Source organism: Epinephelus fuscoguttatus, linkage group LG8 (assembly GCF_011397635.1).
Source record: "Epinephelus fuscoguttatus linkage group LG8, E.fuscoguttatus.final_Chr_v1".
In the NCBI taxonomy this organism is placed as follows: domain Eukaryota; kingdom Metazoa; phylum Chordata; class Actinopteri; order Perciformes; family Serranidae; genus Epinephelus; species Epinephelus fuscoguttatus.
The window spans coordinates 10,790,261-10,807,908 of record NC_064759.1 but is presented as its reverse complement, the minus strand read 5'-3'; the positions used below and the strand labels follow the sequence as shown (position 1 = coordinate 10,807,908).

The 17,648-nt window shown below is 38.7% G+C and overlaps 2 protein-coding genes across 7 annotated transcripts in view; one reads left to right on the top strand and one right to left on the bottom strand.

Annotated features, from left to right (window-relative positions):
• LOC125893024 (uncharacterized) overlaps nt 1-527 on the top strand; it is a 28,153-nt gene extending 27,626 nt beyond the window's left edge. For all 4 annotated transcript variants that reach the window (XM_049583448.1, XM_049583449.1, XM_049583450.1 and 1 more), the window contains one exon: nt 296-527. The gene's annotated coding sequence lies outside the window, so the exon portion shown is untranslated. The remainder of the gene's footprint in view (nt 1-295) is intronic.
• A 3,699-nt stretch (nt 528-4,226) lies between these two features.
• Nucleotides 4,227-17,648, bottom strand: part of LOC125893026 (uncharacterized) — a 29,129-nt gene continuing 15,707 nt past the window's right edge. For all 3 annotated transcript variants that reach the window (XM_049583452.1, XM_049583453.1, XM_049583455.1), the window contains 15 exons: nt 15,790-16,066; nt 14,874-14,902; nt 13,388-13,673; nt 12,620-12,648; nt 11,935-12,220; nt 10,762-10,805; nt 10,525-10,598; nt 8,781-8,995; nt 8,389-8,657; nt 8,125-8,268; nt 7,325-7,466; nt 7,136-7,165; nt 6,158-6,183; nt 5,756-6,014; nt 4,227-5,218 (listed from right to left, as the gene is read on the bottom strand). In XM_049583452.1, coding sequence (XP_049439409.1) covers nt 5,208-5,218; nt 5,756-6,014; nt 6,158-6,183; nt 7,136-7,165; nt 7,325-7,466; nt 8,125-8,268; nt 8,389-8,657; nt 8,781-8,995; nt 10,525-10,598; nt 10,762-10,805; nt 11,935-12,220; nt 12,620-12,648; nt 13,388-13,673; nt 14,874-14,902; nt 15,790-16,066 — 2,121 coding nt within the window. In that variant the 3' untranslated portion in view covers nt 4,227-5,207. The remainder of the gene's footprint in view (nt 5,219-5,755; nt 6,015-6,157; nt 6,184-7,135; nt 7,166-7,324; nt 7,467-8,124; nt 8,269-8,388; nt 8,658-8,780; nt 8,996-10,524; nt 10,599-10,761; nt 10,806-11,934; nt 12,221-12,619; nt 12,649-13,387; nt 13,674-14,873; nt 14,903-15,789; nt 16,067-17,648) is intronic.

Here is a 17,648-nt window from a genome sequence, read left to right as displayed (position 1 = left end):
AAAATGATTTAACCTTGCAGCTCTTCTAGACTTTACAAATGTTATCAGACCGAATGGATTAAAGCCTGATACTAAAATGAGTCATTTGTGGGCGTTGTGATGCTAAAAAAATGTACCCACTGATTTACAGATGTGCTTTCCCAATGTAAGCCATTATCATGTCAACATACAGCTTCACAGTCTCTAGCATGACTGTAGACTTCAATTTTATTAGAAGGAAAGACTTGAATTATATTTTATTTAAAGCAACTGATTATGAGCTGATGTCAACGATTGTTAAATTTCCTTTCTTCAGAGAAACTCTGTGGATGAACATCTGTCTGCACTGATCCAGAAAGTGAGCAGAGACACATCTGTCTGACTCTACACAACATTTAATACATGCTGGCTGGAATTCATCCTCACCTTGAACTGATAAATTATGACACAAACCAAAATTGGCATCATGATAAACCTGTCGCAGAAGTGAGGCTGTATTAATCTCTGCAGCAACAGTGATTTCTTCAGTAATGTAAGGACACTGTGATCTCCAGAATCGAGGAGCACAAGAGGAAACATTTTTTTTATTTTTATTCTTTTCAGTCAAACTGATTTTTCCAAAGTTTTTAACAGAGAAGTGTAAAATGATTGTAAATATTTTTAAGGATGAAAATCTTAAAATCCCATTTGTATGTATTTTCATATTTACTGTATATATTTTCTCAAATCATTTTTATGTCTTAAAGCACTTTGCAAGTGCGATTTAGAAACGGTGATACTGTAACAATAAATTTGTATTAAAAACATAAAACAGGTACGACCATTCATTGCACATACTGAGGATGAATGTTTGAATGTGTTGTTTGGAACTTTACTTTATGTTTCACTACGGCTTTGTTAACGTGGTTAGGTGTAGGCACAAAAAACTCTCAGTTATGGATAGGAGAAGATAGACAGTCCTTTGCAACTCTCAAGATGGCCGACAGAGCCAATCCTACTATAATGGGAGACGCTTGTAGGTAAGTAAAATCTGTTAACATCAAGTAATAAGAGTAAGACATACAATTAAAATATCCAAGTATAGATTTTATGTTGGGAATAAATTACAAAGGTCTAATATATGTATGAGAGAATATTATAGATTTGAAATAGAAAAACAGCATATATAGAGGAAAATAAGACAGTGATTGTATGATTGAATGAAAATAGTGAGTGTGAGCTTGAAGCAGAAATAAAACTGAATTCTCGGCTCCTGATTGGCTATCTCTATCTATTATTTTCTTTCACCACCTCCCTCCTCTGTGTGCTGCACTTATGCCACAGTGACATCCCACGCCTTCAGAATTCTCAAGAGGAGGGGCTCAGCTTCGGCATGTCTCCACCTTAAGATCTGGATCTGGATCTTCCAATGCCCCACCTCTACAGCTACCCCTTGCACCCCGAGGGACCAGCAACAGAAGACCAGGGCCACCCTTTACCAAAGGGACACAGGGCTACTTTACTCCTCGAGGGCACCAAAGTAGCCAGAGCAGTTGTGGTGGACCCTTCAGATGAGGGCTGCTTGGAGATCACAAGGTTTGAAGTTCAACCCTTGTTGAGGCTCAGTGAATTTTAAAGGCTGCTCTCCAGAGGAGAGAGTGAAAGGCTTTGTTAAACACAGATTAAGTGTGAGGAGGAATAGCTCAGGCTGTTGAAGGGCTGCTTGGAGATCACAAAGTTGAAGGTTCAATCCTTATCCAAGCCAAGTGAATTTTAAAGTCCAACGCCTACAGGAACCACCTTCAGATCAACGCAGGGAAAGACAAAGAGCTGATGGGCGCTCCTGAAGACCTTCTTTGACACTGTGGTGGCATCAGCCATCTTTTACGGAGTAGTCTGCTGGGGCAGCAGCGTCTCGGCTGCAGCTAGGAAGAGACTGGACAAGCTGATCAAGAAGGCCAGCTCTGTCCTGGGATGCACTCTGGACTCTGTGCAGGTGGTGGGAGAAAGGAGGACGACAGCCAAGCTGTCATCCCTGAGGACTAATGACTCCCATCCCCTGCAGGAGGAGATAAAAGCTCTGGAGAGCTCCTTCAGCGATAGACTGATTCACCCAAAGTGTGTGAAGGAATGCTATCGCAGGTCCTTCCTGCCTGCTGCTGTCAGGCTACATAACCAGCACTGCTCACAGTAGACTGCACCATGGACACTGTATTGACACTATGGACACTTTATGGACACCACAGCTGTCTGCTGTTTTGCACATACAATCACTTGCACTAGATGTGCTCCCTTTATCCACTGCTCATTTTTTGCTCATTTTCATTCACTGCTGCTCATTATTATCCACTTCTTATTATTTTCATTATTATTATTATTGTTAGTTATTGCTGTCTCTTGTATTTTTGTACTTATTTGCATGCCTAGTTATTTAAGTTTTTTAAGTTTAATTTTGAAATCTTTAATCTGACTCTTTCTCCTTGACTGCTGTAACACTGGAATTTCCCAATTATGGGATCAATAAAGGTGTATCTTATCTTATCTCTTATCTAAATGTAAAGGTTAAATGTGCCCGGAGAAAAAGTCTCAGTGCCAAGGGTGTTTGGTGGCGTGGTGGGGTTGTCCAAAGTGTGGGTTCAAATCCTACCCAGTGTCAGTACCTGGAGCAAACCAAGCAGTCCCGCAGTAGTGCTGTCAGGAGGGGGCTGCGTCTCCTCCCGGCATTTCGCACATGTGCCAACAAAGGGTTATGCAACAAAAAACAAGGACAGCTTGAAATTTAGCTTGGAGATTGAATAAAACAGTGTTGCAAAAACAAATTTGGAAACATACTGCTTGACCTGCTGCTGGGACTGCTCTTGGTTGTAGAGACTAGGAGAGAAGGCTCTTCCACCTTAGACCATCTCAGCTGAAGCAGTGGATGTAGATATCATCAACACCAAGACTGTTCCCCATGGTCTCTGTAGCTCTCTCAGCCCCACGTCAGACGTAGCCCTCTCTAATTGCCAGACAGTGGCTAGATGGAAAAACACTGTTATCGTGAGGAAGGTATCATATTGTAGGCTACTGAGAAAACAACACGTGTTAGATAAGCTCCACACAATTATCTGAACAGTTGTCGTATTATCTTACATTGAACAGCAACAGAAAAGTAACTATTACTCACTTCTGTGGCTTTGTGTGGGTGAACATGAAATGATGCAGCACTCAATTAGAAACGCACGATATTGGATTTTTTGCCGATATCCAATATGCCAATGTGGAACAACTCATCTGACCAATAACCAATACTGACAGATATATCCGCTTAATTATCCACCCAATTCTAGTGATCATCAAGTCTCTTCTGCAGTGGAATTAACATCATATGATACATACTCTACTTGTGATGGCCCACCAGCAGATGGAGACATGAAATACACTGCTTTTCAATGTATGTAATATTCATTCTTTGTTCAAAATAACAAAGAGCATGGTGGTCAATTCTGACAGCTCATTTTAAAGCCAATATTGGACAGTACTGATGACGTGCTGATATTATCGTGCATCCCTAGTGTCGATAATTAGCTTGGTGTTTAAGCGATGAAGAGAAAATGTTTCTAATCGCAGCTGCTACAGCCACCGCCAGAAAGTCCATCTCCCGAGCTGCTGCCTGCTCTCCTCCTGGGGAGCAGTCCACAGTTGCAGGGAGCAAGGCGGAGTGACGGTGGAGTATTTAAAGACTGTAGATAAACGGTAAATTTCCTGTGATAACGGAAGCGTATCTTGGAAGAAGACAATGCATGTAACAGGCAGAACTTGACAGAATGTTAACAATGTTAACAACCAACACACCCAGGGTACCTTGCACACTGTATGTGGACGTGGAAAGTCCATGACCAAATGTTGATGTGTGACGAGGTCGGAGTGAGAATGCGTTAATGTTATATAATAGACTTAAAAAAATGTGATTTTACAGACAGTCAGTGCTGGCTTACTGGAAAACAAAAAAAACAGCAATGACAAAACAGCTGACTTTTCAGCATCAGTGATGAAGGAAGTATTCAGATCCTTTACTTACTATTAGTACTTATACCACACTTTAAAAATACTCTGTTACTAGTAATTGTCCTGCATTGAAAATGTTACTTTAATAAAAGTATGTCAGTATAACAAGGAAAATGTATTTAAGTATTAAGAGTAAAAGGACTCAATGCAGAGAACTTTAAACACATTTAAAAGATTAAAATTATTAAACTAATTTAAAGGAAAAGCAGCAAGTCCTCATATTTAAGTAGCTAGAACCATTTAATGTTTTTGCGTGAAAAATGGTTTAAACAATTATCAGAACAGTTTTTTTAATGACTCTCCACCTGTAAAAAAAAAAATTAATAGCCATCATTGTTACAACCTGGTGAATTCAAAGGACACAGTATATCCATATAAATGACGACAAAAAATAAACTGTGCTTAATTTAAGACATGAAAAGATTTTAAGAAAATATATACTCAAATATAAAAACACATGAATGGGATTTGAAGATAAAATAAAATGAAACAAAACAGGATAAAGAAAGAAAAAAAACACAATCCTCCAGACTTCAGTCATTTTTACATCCTGCATTAATAAAGTGTTATAACACTGCTCACGTTGCTCTCACAGTTTACACCAATGAAGTCATAAATTCATGAGAGGAAGGTTCCACATTAAGGCCAAAGTCAGGTGACATGGTATAAATAACAATACAAAGTCATAATATAGTATGTTATTAAAAAATGAATGCTGAAAAATTTAAATATAGTGTGTCATACATTAACGTTTTGAGTTATGGCCAAAGTCATGAACTGACCTTGACCTTAGACCACCAAATTCAAATCAGTTCATGTGAAGTGAACATTTGTGCCAAATTTGAAGAAATTCCCTCGAGGCCTTCTTGAGGTATTGTGTTCATGTGAGTGGGACAGACAGACAGACAGTCAGACAAATGGATGGACAGCTAACCCAAAAACAATATGCCTCAGCCCCAGCGGCATAAAAACTCACATTTCCTTGTGAGTTCCTCAATGAGATCACTGCATCGTTACGTGATGAAGAACACGTTGTTGAAGAGATTAATACAGCCTCACTTCTGCGACAGCTTTATCATGATGAAAATTTTGGTTTGTATCATAATTGATCAGTTCAAGGTGACAATGACTTTCATCCAGCATGTTTGAATGAAAGCTGTGTTGTGCAGAGTCAGGCGGACATGCTGTGCTCATGGTCTGCATCAGTGTTTCTCTGAGGAGGAAGGAAATTAAAAATATAAGTGACATCAGATCTTAATCAGTTGCTTTTAACAAAATACAATTCAAAACCTTCATTGCAAAAAAAGTGAGGTCTACAGTCATGCCAGTGACTCTGTGAGGCTGTATGTACCCATGATAATGCTCGCTGTCGCTATTGTTAACCGATCATCTTGCTGCTGTCTTATTAAATATGACTTTGTTTCTGCCTTTAGTGCGCCTATACTGCAGTTAGAGATGTGCTGATACCAGTTCTTCCTTCCTGATGCTGATACCTGAATTATATTGGCCGATAACATTGTATTAAAAAAATATTTTAAACAGCTGTGCACCTTTAACCCTGTATGGATGTGAAATGATTGCTATCATTGTATGGCATGGCTCAGATTAAACCCTTTGTAAAACATGAACAAATACATGCAGAAAATAAATGCCAGAGAGCTTTCTTTGATGAACTAATTTGACTTCACACCTGATTTATAGTTGATGGTGCCTCTGAATATGCTACTGCTGTTTTTGTTCCACAACTTACCTTCTGATCCTGAGCTGGTGTCTGACAACAGCTGCACCAGATCATTCCTGGGAATTTCCTTTAAAATATCTTTGGCCACCTCCACAGACTCTTGGCTGTAGGTCTGCAGCATCAGTTTCACCAGGTCTACCCTGTCACTATTCTCCCGTTGGCTCTCTGTGATGCGTGGGAGGCGCCACTTGAATTCTTTGAACTCTTCACTTTTCAACTCTTTCAGCATATTCAGAAGCTTCGCTCCTGCCACTGTGATTGCTGCTTCCTGATAAATTCAAAGTGAATAAATAAATGGATATGATTTAACTATGTCATTTAACTATAACATTATGTATTGCTGAGAAGCTCACTGACTGCAGCATCAGTTGTGAGAGAACCATCAAATTTAAGGCATGTGAGATCACTCACCTGGTGTTTGTCCACTGAGTGTTTCTCTGAGGAGAAAGGAAAAATGTTACATGAGTGACTGATTTAAAATCTGACCATGACTATTTTGCATCAGATTCTTGATTCATAAAGATAAACTATACAAAGAGATTTATCACATAATGACCGACGTCGCTGGCAGCAGGTCGTTTCAGCATTGCTGATAAATAACTTGACGAAAGGCCAAAATTAAACTTGCCATTTTTGCATCGTCTTTCCAGTCGATGGTTTTGTACTCAGTAAAAGATCTTTTGTGAGCAAAGAACCTCCACTCTCTGACAATCATAAGTGTTTTTGTAGTTTCAACAGCTCCAACAGAGTGATACGTCTTCTCTCTACTGGACAACACCAAGTCAGTGTCAGGAGTCAAAACAAATTGATTGCTCCTCTTCATAGTCACTAGACCCTTTTACACTGCTTCTTTGAGGCAGGAATTTCACACCATTATACTGCCTAGCCTAACATTTTTCCTTTTTTACGATAAGCCAGCAAGATCCTGGTGGTGTCTCTACATTAAGGACAAATGTCATTACAGTACACTGTACACCAAGAAGAGGATGGGTGCACAAACACAAAACTGGACTGGAACCAGCAGCCATCTTAACCAACTTTATTATTAAACCCAGCTTTATTATTATTATTCCCTACATTTTTTGGTTGACTACTCCTGCTGCATGCCCTGAGCCACAAACATCATTCAAATTTAAAAGTTCAGCTCTTTCAGGACATTTATGTGAATTTGAAGCAGGTCAATTATCAGACATTTCACCGGCCCCCGGACTTATTTTTGGGAGGAATGCCATTCTTATTCTAACAGTAGTACTGATAGAAAACGCTGAGTTGGTCCTGCATTAGCTTTTTTTGAAGATGTGTGTGTGTCTTGGAGCAGCACAGCGAACAGGCAGAAAGACAGTGTATAAGAATGACTCTTCTAAACACAAATTATTTTAAATGACTCACCTTGTACATGGCCAGTGCTTTGCCATTCACCTGAGAAAAAAAAGGTAAGGAGGTAAAGAAAACACGGACATGTAACTGATTTACTGCCTTTATCTAACATCACACATCTGCTTCACTAATGATATTTAATAAAATCAAAGTGGTACACAGACAGAGTGGATAAGTTCTTGTGGTATTGTTTAAACTGACCTTTTAGAATTTTACAGGTCCAAACTGGCTGATGCCCATTTTCTGGTGTGAGCATGAGCTTAAAGTCTTTGTCTGGATTTTGAACGACCACTTCATAGAAGTTTGGATCTGTGCTGTCATATCTGAGCTTTAATGTGCTTTTCTGTGAAAGTAAGAAATAATAATAAATAAGAAGTCAGACTTTGAGCAAAGTGCACCAGGAGATTTTTTTTCTTTCATCATATGAGGTTAAGTTGTGGTGTTTTTTTCATTTCCATCAAAGACATCTGAGACAGAGACAGAAAAATTAATATATCTGCTGTATATTGCCAAATATTGCTAAACTGTCTGGCTAAAATGGAAGACCACATGGAGCCAGGCATGGTCATGACTGCAGATATTTGAATGTGAGCCATGAAAAAAGAAGATTTTCACGATCTTTTTAGAACTAAAATATTACATAAATGAGGTAATGAGTGAGATATGAATAAACCCCTCAGTAAAACCATCAGAATATAGACAGTAATAAAACTTTGGTGTATGTAAGTGCCACTGAAGTGGACATTTTTGGCCCACAGTATGAGATGAAACTCATTTATACATTGTGAAATTCCACACATTTTAAGACCCAAGATAAGATACCAGGGTAAAAAATTTAACTTTTAGATATCACCATGAAACTGCTGCAGATGAAACAATTATTTTTTGTAATTAGATACAGTCACTGTCTAATTAAACATGTACCTTTTGAATACATTTCTAGAACAGTAAGTGAGAAGACACGTTATGGTTGGTAGTGCATAAAAAAAATAGGTTTTCACCTGGGGTTTCTCGCCTTCAGGATAAATCTCTGCACCTTCCTGATCTGTCGTTAAAGTGAACCAATTTTGCATTTTCAGGGACTTTTCTGGTTTTGGCTTTCGGATTCCCTTGAATCCATAGGATTTTTCTCTTGAATCTAATTCCTGTAGAAACAAAACAAATCAAAAACATTGTTATCTGTGTTGTGTATTTACCAATTAATTTATAGTGTCATTCTGTATCTTATTATGATTGGTATTGTTGACAGTAAGACATGAAATAACCTCTTGTAGACCAAGATCACATGGGATCAGGTAAACATGGAGTGTGAGGGATGTCTGAGATGATGCTGTGAGGATCTTGCTATATATTAACACCATACAGTTTATTTCCACTGGAAGGCCCAACCAGTCCAACAGGACCATTAATAGAGAGAAATCTGGGTCAGACAGCTTGACATGGGACGATGTGACCTCAGACACTTTTTCCACGACATCTCCACAGTCATCTATGTGTAGGACTGCAAACTTGTCTAATATTGTAGGATTGTCATCTGCACAAAACAAAAGCACAGTTAGTGAAGAGAAAAGGATTGCATCAGTTTTTGTAAACATGCTGTCAGAAATAAATAAAAAAGTTAGCATTTTATTTCATTATTTTCTTCATGTCCACTTACCTATGGCGATCCAGTGTGGCAGGTACACTACATCTAACTTCCCAGCAGTGACTGTGATGTCCATCAGGGGACCTGCAGGCATGTACTTCATGCTTTCTATCCTTTCCATAGGTCCTTCCCAAGAGTAAAACTGGTACTTAAAGCTGACCTTTTCCTTACAGACCCAGCGCATACCAGAGACACTGCATTCAAAGTTTCCTGCTCCAGACTGTAGGCTAAAATGTGAATGAAAAGAAAACAAGTGAGTTCGTGTCTATGCACAAAAATCCTGTATTAGGGTCACAAAGGAATAAATGTGAAATTCTAAACATATTAGCCTTCAGTTTATTTGGTGTTAAATCTATTGCCGCTATATTTGTTATACTGCATTAGTATAACCGGTAACAGCACAGAGAAAGACTTCAGATTCCCTCCTGTGAAAACATCCTAAGAACCAAGCTTGAGGGTTTCCTTTAGTTCCAGTTCTCTGTGACCATAGACTGTAAAGATAATGTATATAGCCACCGTGACGTTACTCATTGCTGTGTGGACTATTGTGAATTCTTGAATTTGAAATTTTGGCCGTCCCTCCAGGATTTTTGGTGCCAGAAGTGACTGAATTTGGATGAGAGGGCCGTGTTATTTAAAAACTCACCAAAACATTTTTGTACCAGGCTGTAAACATGTTTATTTCTGCTGATAAGTTGGGCATTTTAACATGGGGGTCTATGAGGATGAACTCCCCTTTGGAGCCAGTCTCAAGTGGCCATTTGAGGGCCTGCGTTTTTGGCACATCTGTGTTAATCTCTATAAACAAATCACTGGAACCCTTCTATAATGTAGTCTGTAATGACACAGAATACACAGTAACCTTCGGGGGATACTTTTTGTGGTGGTGCACTGGCGAAAGTGGAGCTATGTGGATCAGTGTGAAAAAAGAGAACAATGAGCAGTTTATTTCGGATGGTGACACATTACCTGATAATGTAAATGTAATGATATTACCTGAAATCCTGTTGGTGACATGTTGTATTACTTTGTTACTGCAAAAATGTAATATATTACTGCAACACATTACTTTTGTAATGCATTACTTTTGTAACATGTTACCCACAACAATGGTAAACAGTTTGTGGGAAGTGGTGAAACGCACTGGCTGAAATGTAATCTCTGATCCAGTCAGCTATCTCCTGACAACAAGTTAGCTTTATATTATCCTTTTGAAAATGATCTGCATTCATATGCAGATATAGAGATTAGTTGAAATGACGGGCACACAGAGGAAGTCTTGGTTTGGATATCAGCTTGCTATACCGGATAATAGGAGTGGGGGTAAATCCATACAGCACAGTATCGTGATATTTTTGTGTGGCAATGTTGTATCGTCACACACTATCATTTTTTTATAATATGTATTATTAATTTTAAAATATAAATCAGCTTTTGGTAGTCTACTAGAATAATATGATCATTGGTTTTTCAGTCCACTAGATACATTTTGCTGCTGCAAAAAAAAAATGGCTGAAGTGAGATGAACAGACTGAAAACTTTTTCTTATTAGATAAATTTTTCTAATTTTCTTTTTTTATTTTCTTATTCTTCTGATGATTCCCACCCCTACTGGATAATCCCAAAATTTGGGCTTCACCCTCAGAGGCTCATCACTGTCAGTCTGGTTACCGACATTGCTTCGCTGTAAGCTTCATTTTTCAGCCCCAAACGTTGACGCTTAGCTGTGATGGAACATTTAGGATCTTGTATTTACCTGTAAGTTGAAGCCTTGTTTGCATCTGTACTGTTCACTTCAGGTTCAACTTTAGTCCAGTCACTGGAGTCCTGCTGCAGAGGACAGTCATTTTTACAAAGACGTGAAGATGTGTTTTAGTAACTTCACATTAACTGATAACAAATAAACTCAACAGAGGAATAGCTGCTGAAATGCAGTGGCTAATGGGGATCCCAATAAACTAAACTAAACAAATGAATGGATGTAAGGAATTACCATAATGCTTCCACAACCCTCAAGCTCCAAGCTTCTTGAAGGCCCTTGTGAAGACACAGAGGATCAAAAATTTATGTTGATACATTAAATCACATAACATTGCATGTGTTTTGCATCATATGCTAGATAGCGCTGCTCAAACATGAGAGCAATATGTAACAGTAGGTTAGGATTGTAATGTAAAGTGTACAGTAATGGGTGTTGATGTTGTGGTCATGCTATATTCAATGTGTTTACATGCGCTGTGGTAACCAGGTTACTGTTAAACTGTGTATACATGCAGCAGGTCAGTCATCAGATTTCTCCACTGGCCATCAAGATGCTCCAGCTTTCTTCTTGGAGTGGTGATAGAAAATGATGTGTTGGTCCTGACAGTTTGTTTTGTTTTTTTGTGGTGTGTGTCCGTGTTGGAGCGAACTGTCAGTGCAGTAAGAGACAGACTGACAGAAAGACAGTCTCATCTTCTTTCTGTGTAATGTTCTGTGTTCCACCTCATTGACTGATGAAATGGATTTGTAGTTGAGGGGCTGGCCTTATTTAATTCTAGTCTGTGTGCTGATCAGACCTCTGCCAACTTTTGCAGGATCTGGTCGTAGCATCAGCTGTACTGGCCCTGGGTCAGTGGAATGAATATGTTTCAAGCTTGGTTTTTGGGCGTCGCAAAGATGGCAAGTCACATTTCTGGGACTTGGGAAGCTACTGTATGTAGACCTGATGAGTGAGCTCAATCTTGCTCGTGGGATCCTGAACATATTGTCTCAAGTTATAGCCCTGTTGGTGACTGCCTCCCAAGTTGTCCAGCTCCCTTGTTGCTGTGCGTCTCTTCCTCCATGTGGGTCACTTCTTCATCGCCCTGCCACTCCGCACAGATGAATTTATCAGCTCAAACATGAACCTAACTTCTCCTGCCTGTGGCTGAGGTGGATTGATTTCAGTGGCAGCTGGAGTGTGTATCTTTTAAAAAGGGTCATGTTGGAGAAGTACAGAGTGCCACTGTTGAGGTGACATTGCACAGTTTCAGCTGCTGCATTAGGCATTAGTGTAAGCACCAAGCATCAATTTTTGAACCCAAGCAGATTTACCTTGTTACTATGAATTTGGAAATCTATTAGATATTTTTGAAACATCCAGTATGATTGTGTAGTATTTCAGTTTCTGTCTTCTTTATCTTACCTTTGAGTCCTGAGCTGGTTCCTGACAGCATCTCTGCCAGATCAGTCCTGTTCATCTTCCTCAAAACTTTGCAGGTCACCTCCACAGACTGTTGGCCGTAGATCTCCACCATCAGCTCCACTATTCCAAATCTGTCTGCTGTCTCCATTTGGTGTCCTGAGATTTCTGGGAGGCCTTTCTCCATTTTAGTGTACTGCAAAACATGCTTGAATTTCTCGAGCTCCCCGGGACTTAAATCTTCCAGTGTTTCTAAAAGCTTCTCCATTAGTGGTGTCTTGGTGACTTCCTGATGGACACAAAGTAGTCAGAGGACATTTCTGCCATATCTCCACTGTAGTGATGATGCATTAATTTATCTGGGTCAATAAAAGCGTTTAAGTCAAGAGAGTATTGTAACGACTAATAATCACATTGAGGCACAATGACACACCAAATTATTCATTTATGAACTGGTTATCAGTAATTTTGTTTTATTGACTGTCTCTAACTCTCTCTGTCACTGTGCTACCATAACTAGTAATGATCCACCTGATCTCATGTTCTCACTGCTTCTACATCAGATTTGATGTTTATGGTTTAAAACCTTTTTCCACCTCTTTAGTGTCAACATGAGGATCATTTTCAACCTGTAAAAATGAAACAAAAGGTGTGTTGTGTAAAATGTGTCTGATGTGACATTACTCACTTTCTGGAGCGGTTCTGACGAATGTTCCTCTGAAGAAAAAGAAAACAGAAAATGACCCATGAGTGATTGAAAACCAGACAATAAACAACTTTAGTCAGATTTAGTTGTTTTAGAATTAAAAATAATATTAAGGATTAATCACAAAATAAAACTAAATTGGGCTCAAATCTGATCTAAAATCAATCAGGGAGACTGGTTGGACACCGTATCATTAACACCCATTAAATCGAAATGACTCCAATACAAAAGTCCTGCGACAAACACTACTGTCATAAAAATTATGATGTCTGAAATGTGTCAAAATATATAATTTACAAAGCTGTTTAATGGCAATATTCAGTGTGTCAGAGAGGTGTTGATTCAGGTGGTCACTTTTGAGGTCAAAGTATTTACGCTTGATGTTCTCTATCATTCTGTGAACTGTACCCTCAAAGTAGCTGGATTCAACTCAATGATTTCTGCAGTGAAAGTAATGAATGTGGTGTTTTTAAATTGCTGTCTGCTCTCTAATATTTCATATTTCTTATTCTTGATTGAATAAAGTTTGAACCCAGTTTTACTATGAATTCTTCAGTAGTGAACACGTAAATAAAGCTTTACTTATACAGCATTTTAAAAACACAGCTACAAAGTGCTTCATACACAAACACACACACACACACACACACACACACACACACACACAAAAAATATATAAAGTAAAAATCAGTAAACATTTATGAGACATATGATTGTGTAATGTGGTGGTTTTTGCATTCTTCATCTTACTTTTGTGTCCTGAGCTGATTTCTGACAGCGTCTTTGCCAGATCAGTCCTGTTCATCTCCATTAAAACCTCCCTTGTCACCTCCACAGACTGCTGGCCGTCAATCTCCACTATCAGCTTCAACATGCCAACTCTACCTGCCCTGTCCATTCTCTGTGTTGAGATTTCAGGGAGGCCTTTCTTCATTCTAGTGTGCAGTAGGACATGCTTGAAGTCCCCGAGCTCCCACTGACTTAAATCTTCCAGTGTTTCCAAAAGCTTCTCCATTAGTGGTGTCATGGTGACTTCCTGATGGACACAAAGTAGTCAGAGGGCATTTTTGTCATATCTCCACTGTAGTAATAATACATTAATTTATTTGTAACAACTAATATTAACCAAATTAGGCAAAATGATAAATTGACTATAAAAACAAAGAACTTCCACATGTGTTCATTTCTGTAGCTTCATCACAATACAGTGGCCCTCATTTACGAAATGAACGTATGACAGCGACCTGGGCATTTGGTCATTTCCACGCAAAACTTGGTTATTGATCAACATGGCCGTGAGTGGAGGCTATGATCAAATCTCACATCACGTCTCAACTCGTGCACAAGTTTGTGTCAGCGTGGACTAATGGTACAGCAGAGTAAATCTGGCTGAGTTGGATAATTGTTATTAGACCATATTCTGACGGGCATATTAAGTATTTGCAGCCACATATTAATCACTTCAAAATATATAGCTGCCACATGGACACAGTCTCTCCATCAAAGCTCACAGTCGCCTGGCTCTGTGTTACTGACCAAAGGCTGAACACCACTGGTGCCTGGCTCTAATTTATCTGAAGCTCTTTTTTGTCAACTTTGACAAGCCAAAGCATGTTTATATTATTAATTATAAAAACTTAAGTTAAAACCAGAATTACCGCCCCCTGGCTGTATGCCTCAACACACCAGTCAAATTTTTCTGACAGTTTACATCAATGTCTGTGAAAACACAGATGCTTCACACACATCTTGTCCCTGACAGCACAGAGGGTCAATACAATCAGCTCAGTTTCAAGGTGGGCACCCACCCAAATGACGATTGTTTTCAGCAGTCACACTTATACATTTATCAATGCCCAATCATTTGTACGCTGTGATAGTTGAGATACAAACGTTTTTAAAACGTGAACCCTGTTAGATGATTTCTGCGTTTGGTTTTGTGCTGGTTTGAACATTAGATTGATAATTGAGGGCCAGTGTGCTCCATTTAATGCTATGAACAGGTTATCAGTAATTGTGCTTTAACGACTGTCTCTAACTCTCTCTGTCACTGTGCTACCAAAAGCAGGAATGATCCACCTGATCACATGTTCCCATTGCTTTTACAGCCGATGTGATTTTTCTGGTTTAAAACCTTTTTCCACCTCTTTACTGTCAACATGAGGATCATTTTCAAACTGTAAAAATTAAATGAAAGCTGTGTTCTGTAAAATGTGTCTGATGTGACATTACTCACTTTCTGGAGCAGTTCAGATAGATGTTTCTCTGAGGAGAAAGAAAACAGAAAATGACTCTTTACAGATTAAAAATCAGACTATAATAAACTTTAGTCAGATTATGTTGCTTTTGAATAAAATACCATATGGAGGATTCATCGCAAAATAACACTAAATGGGCTTGGATCTGACATCATAAAATCAGAATGAGAGAGGTTGGACACCTTATCATTAACACCCATTAAATCTAAAGGACTGCGATACAAAAGTCCTGCAACAAACACTACTTTACCTTTATCATGTTTGAAATGTGTCAAAATATATATCATATATCAAATATACATCTGTGCAATACTTCACTTTAAAGTAAAGTATATAAAGTCAAGTATTGCACAGATGCAAGTGTGCGGAAATCCTTTCTTCGCTTTTGGATTTTTATGTTTCCAGCACCTTAACCAAGACTGATCCAGGTTGAGCGGTGGTCCTGCAGCAAAATATATAATTTACAAAGCTGTCAAATTAAGATATTCAGTGTTTTGGAGAGGTGTTGATTCAAGTGGTCACTTTTGAGGTCATAGCATTTGGCCTTGATGTTCTGTATTATACTGTAAACTGTAACTTATATTTAGCTTCTCTTTAATAAGGTTCATTCATTTTCAAGAAAATTGAACACAAAGAATTCACTGCTGCAAAACTGACACTAAAATCTACTCAGTAGTGACATCAAGAAAATCAAAGAGGTTGAATTCAACTCAGTGATTTCTGCAGTCCAAGTAATAAATGTGGTGTTGCTGCCTGCTCTCTAATTTTTCAGATTTCTTATTGATTAAATGAAGTTTGAATGCAGCTTGACTATGAAATCTAAAATCTATTTATTAAACATTTATGAGAAACATATGATTGTGTAATGTGGCAGTTTTGTCTTCTTTCTCTGACCTTTGATTCTTGAGCTGATGACTGACAACTTGTTGACCAGATCAGTCCTGTTCATGTCCATGAAAACCTCCTTGGTCACCTCCACAGACTGCTGGCCACAAGTCTGGATCATCAGATCCACCAGTGTGTCTGCACTGTCTGTCCACTGTAGTCGGCTCAATGAGATGTGTGGAAGGCCCTTCTGGAACTGCGTGAACCACAGCAACCACTTGAATTTCTCACGTTCCTCATAACTCAAATCCTTCAGTGTTTCCAAAAGAATCTGTTTCACAGCTGCCTGAAAAATTTAAAGGATACGTTAAGCAAATGTGTCATTTCTGAACTGGCATAATTAAACATCTATTTCTTTGCATTTCATCAGTGTCAGTATTTTAAGACATGGATCTTATAAAATTTATATTTTTTTCTGTATGATCACTCAAGACAATGATACAGTTGGTAATAAATGTTCTATTGATTATGTTTCCCTCTTTTTCTTTACAAACACAAAGTGTTTTATGTCTATTCATTTCTTTAACAGCATCAAAGCAAAAGATGATATAAGGTAATGGACGTAGCTACTATGACGTCACCCACTGGTTTGTAGACTGCTGTTGTGAAGCCTTGAGTTCAGCATCTCAGGCGTTGCCATATTGTTTTTATAGAGTCAGAAGTGACCATATTTGGACGAGAGGGTGAAGCTGTGGAAAAGTGAAGGATGGATCTAACTTACAGACTACAGCAACACATTGCAGACAGCCTGTCACTCAATCCACTCCATCGTTAAATATGTGCAACTTTAGGCCTAAATAAAATGTAAACAAGTGAGTTTAAAAAAAATTAATCCTCCGCACAGTTGTCATGAATGTTGAAATTAGCTACAGACACCATGTGCCCTATTTAGATGGTCTAAAGCAGACGGCGGACGGCGTGCGGCGCATGGGCGTGTCCCAGCCACTTGTTAGACAGCACGTTTTCAGACTGTGCGCATGGCGGAGAGTCTAAAAGGGTTGGACTTACTTTGTGAATTACCCTGCATTCCAAATCGCATACTTCTACTATATACTTTTAGTATGTGCTGCAGCTGCCCTTAAAAAGTATGTAGTGTAGTATGCAGTATGCATGCAGTATGCATGCTATTGGAACACACTACATCCGCCATCACATCGCTCCGTGAACTCCGACCCTCTTGCTCACTTCCGCCGCCGTCCGTAGCGCCACATTTGAATATTCTGTTTTGTTGTACTTCGGAGATGCAGCAAATCTCCTCTCGTCGAGCTCTGTTGCTGTTATGTCGAAATGTATGTTGTTTCTAATAAACTGATGTGTTCACGTAAACAGTTCCAAGCCTATTATTAGTGACCTGTCTATTGAACTAGTCACCAGTAGGCATATCAACCCCCTTGAAATAAAAGATAAAGTCCACACACCAGAAGCTGCTCCTTGAAAAATTTGTTTATATGTTACGTTTCGGGCTCCTGCCCTTCATCAGACATAAAGTGAATGTGAGTACACCTCCATATATACAACCCCTTAGGGTCACCTGACACAATCAGGTGATAAACCACAGGTGTGAGAACAATCATAATATTATCAAACAGAAAGGAAAAATATATTTCTGATTGATGAGAAACAATCTTTAAATGCAGTACAATACAACAAAGCCAGAATACCACTTTACAAAGATTCTATTAGAAAATCTTTAAGAATTTGCGCAGGTATAAGGCCTGCAGTGCAGATATAAATATAAATATAAACATATCCCACACACTTTAAATATCACATAAAGAGAGCATCAGGTGAAGACCATCATAAATTTATGCAATATTAAAGGGAAAAAAATGTTCTGTAGAGGCATCTCTAACAAATATCAAACCACA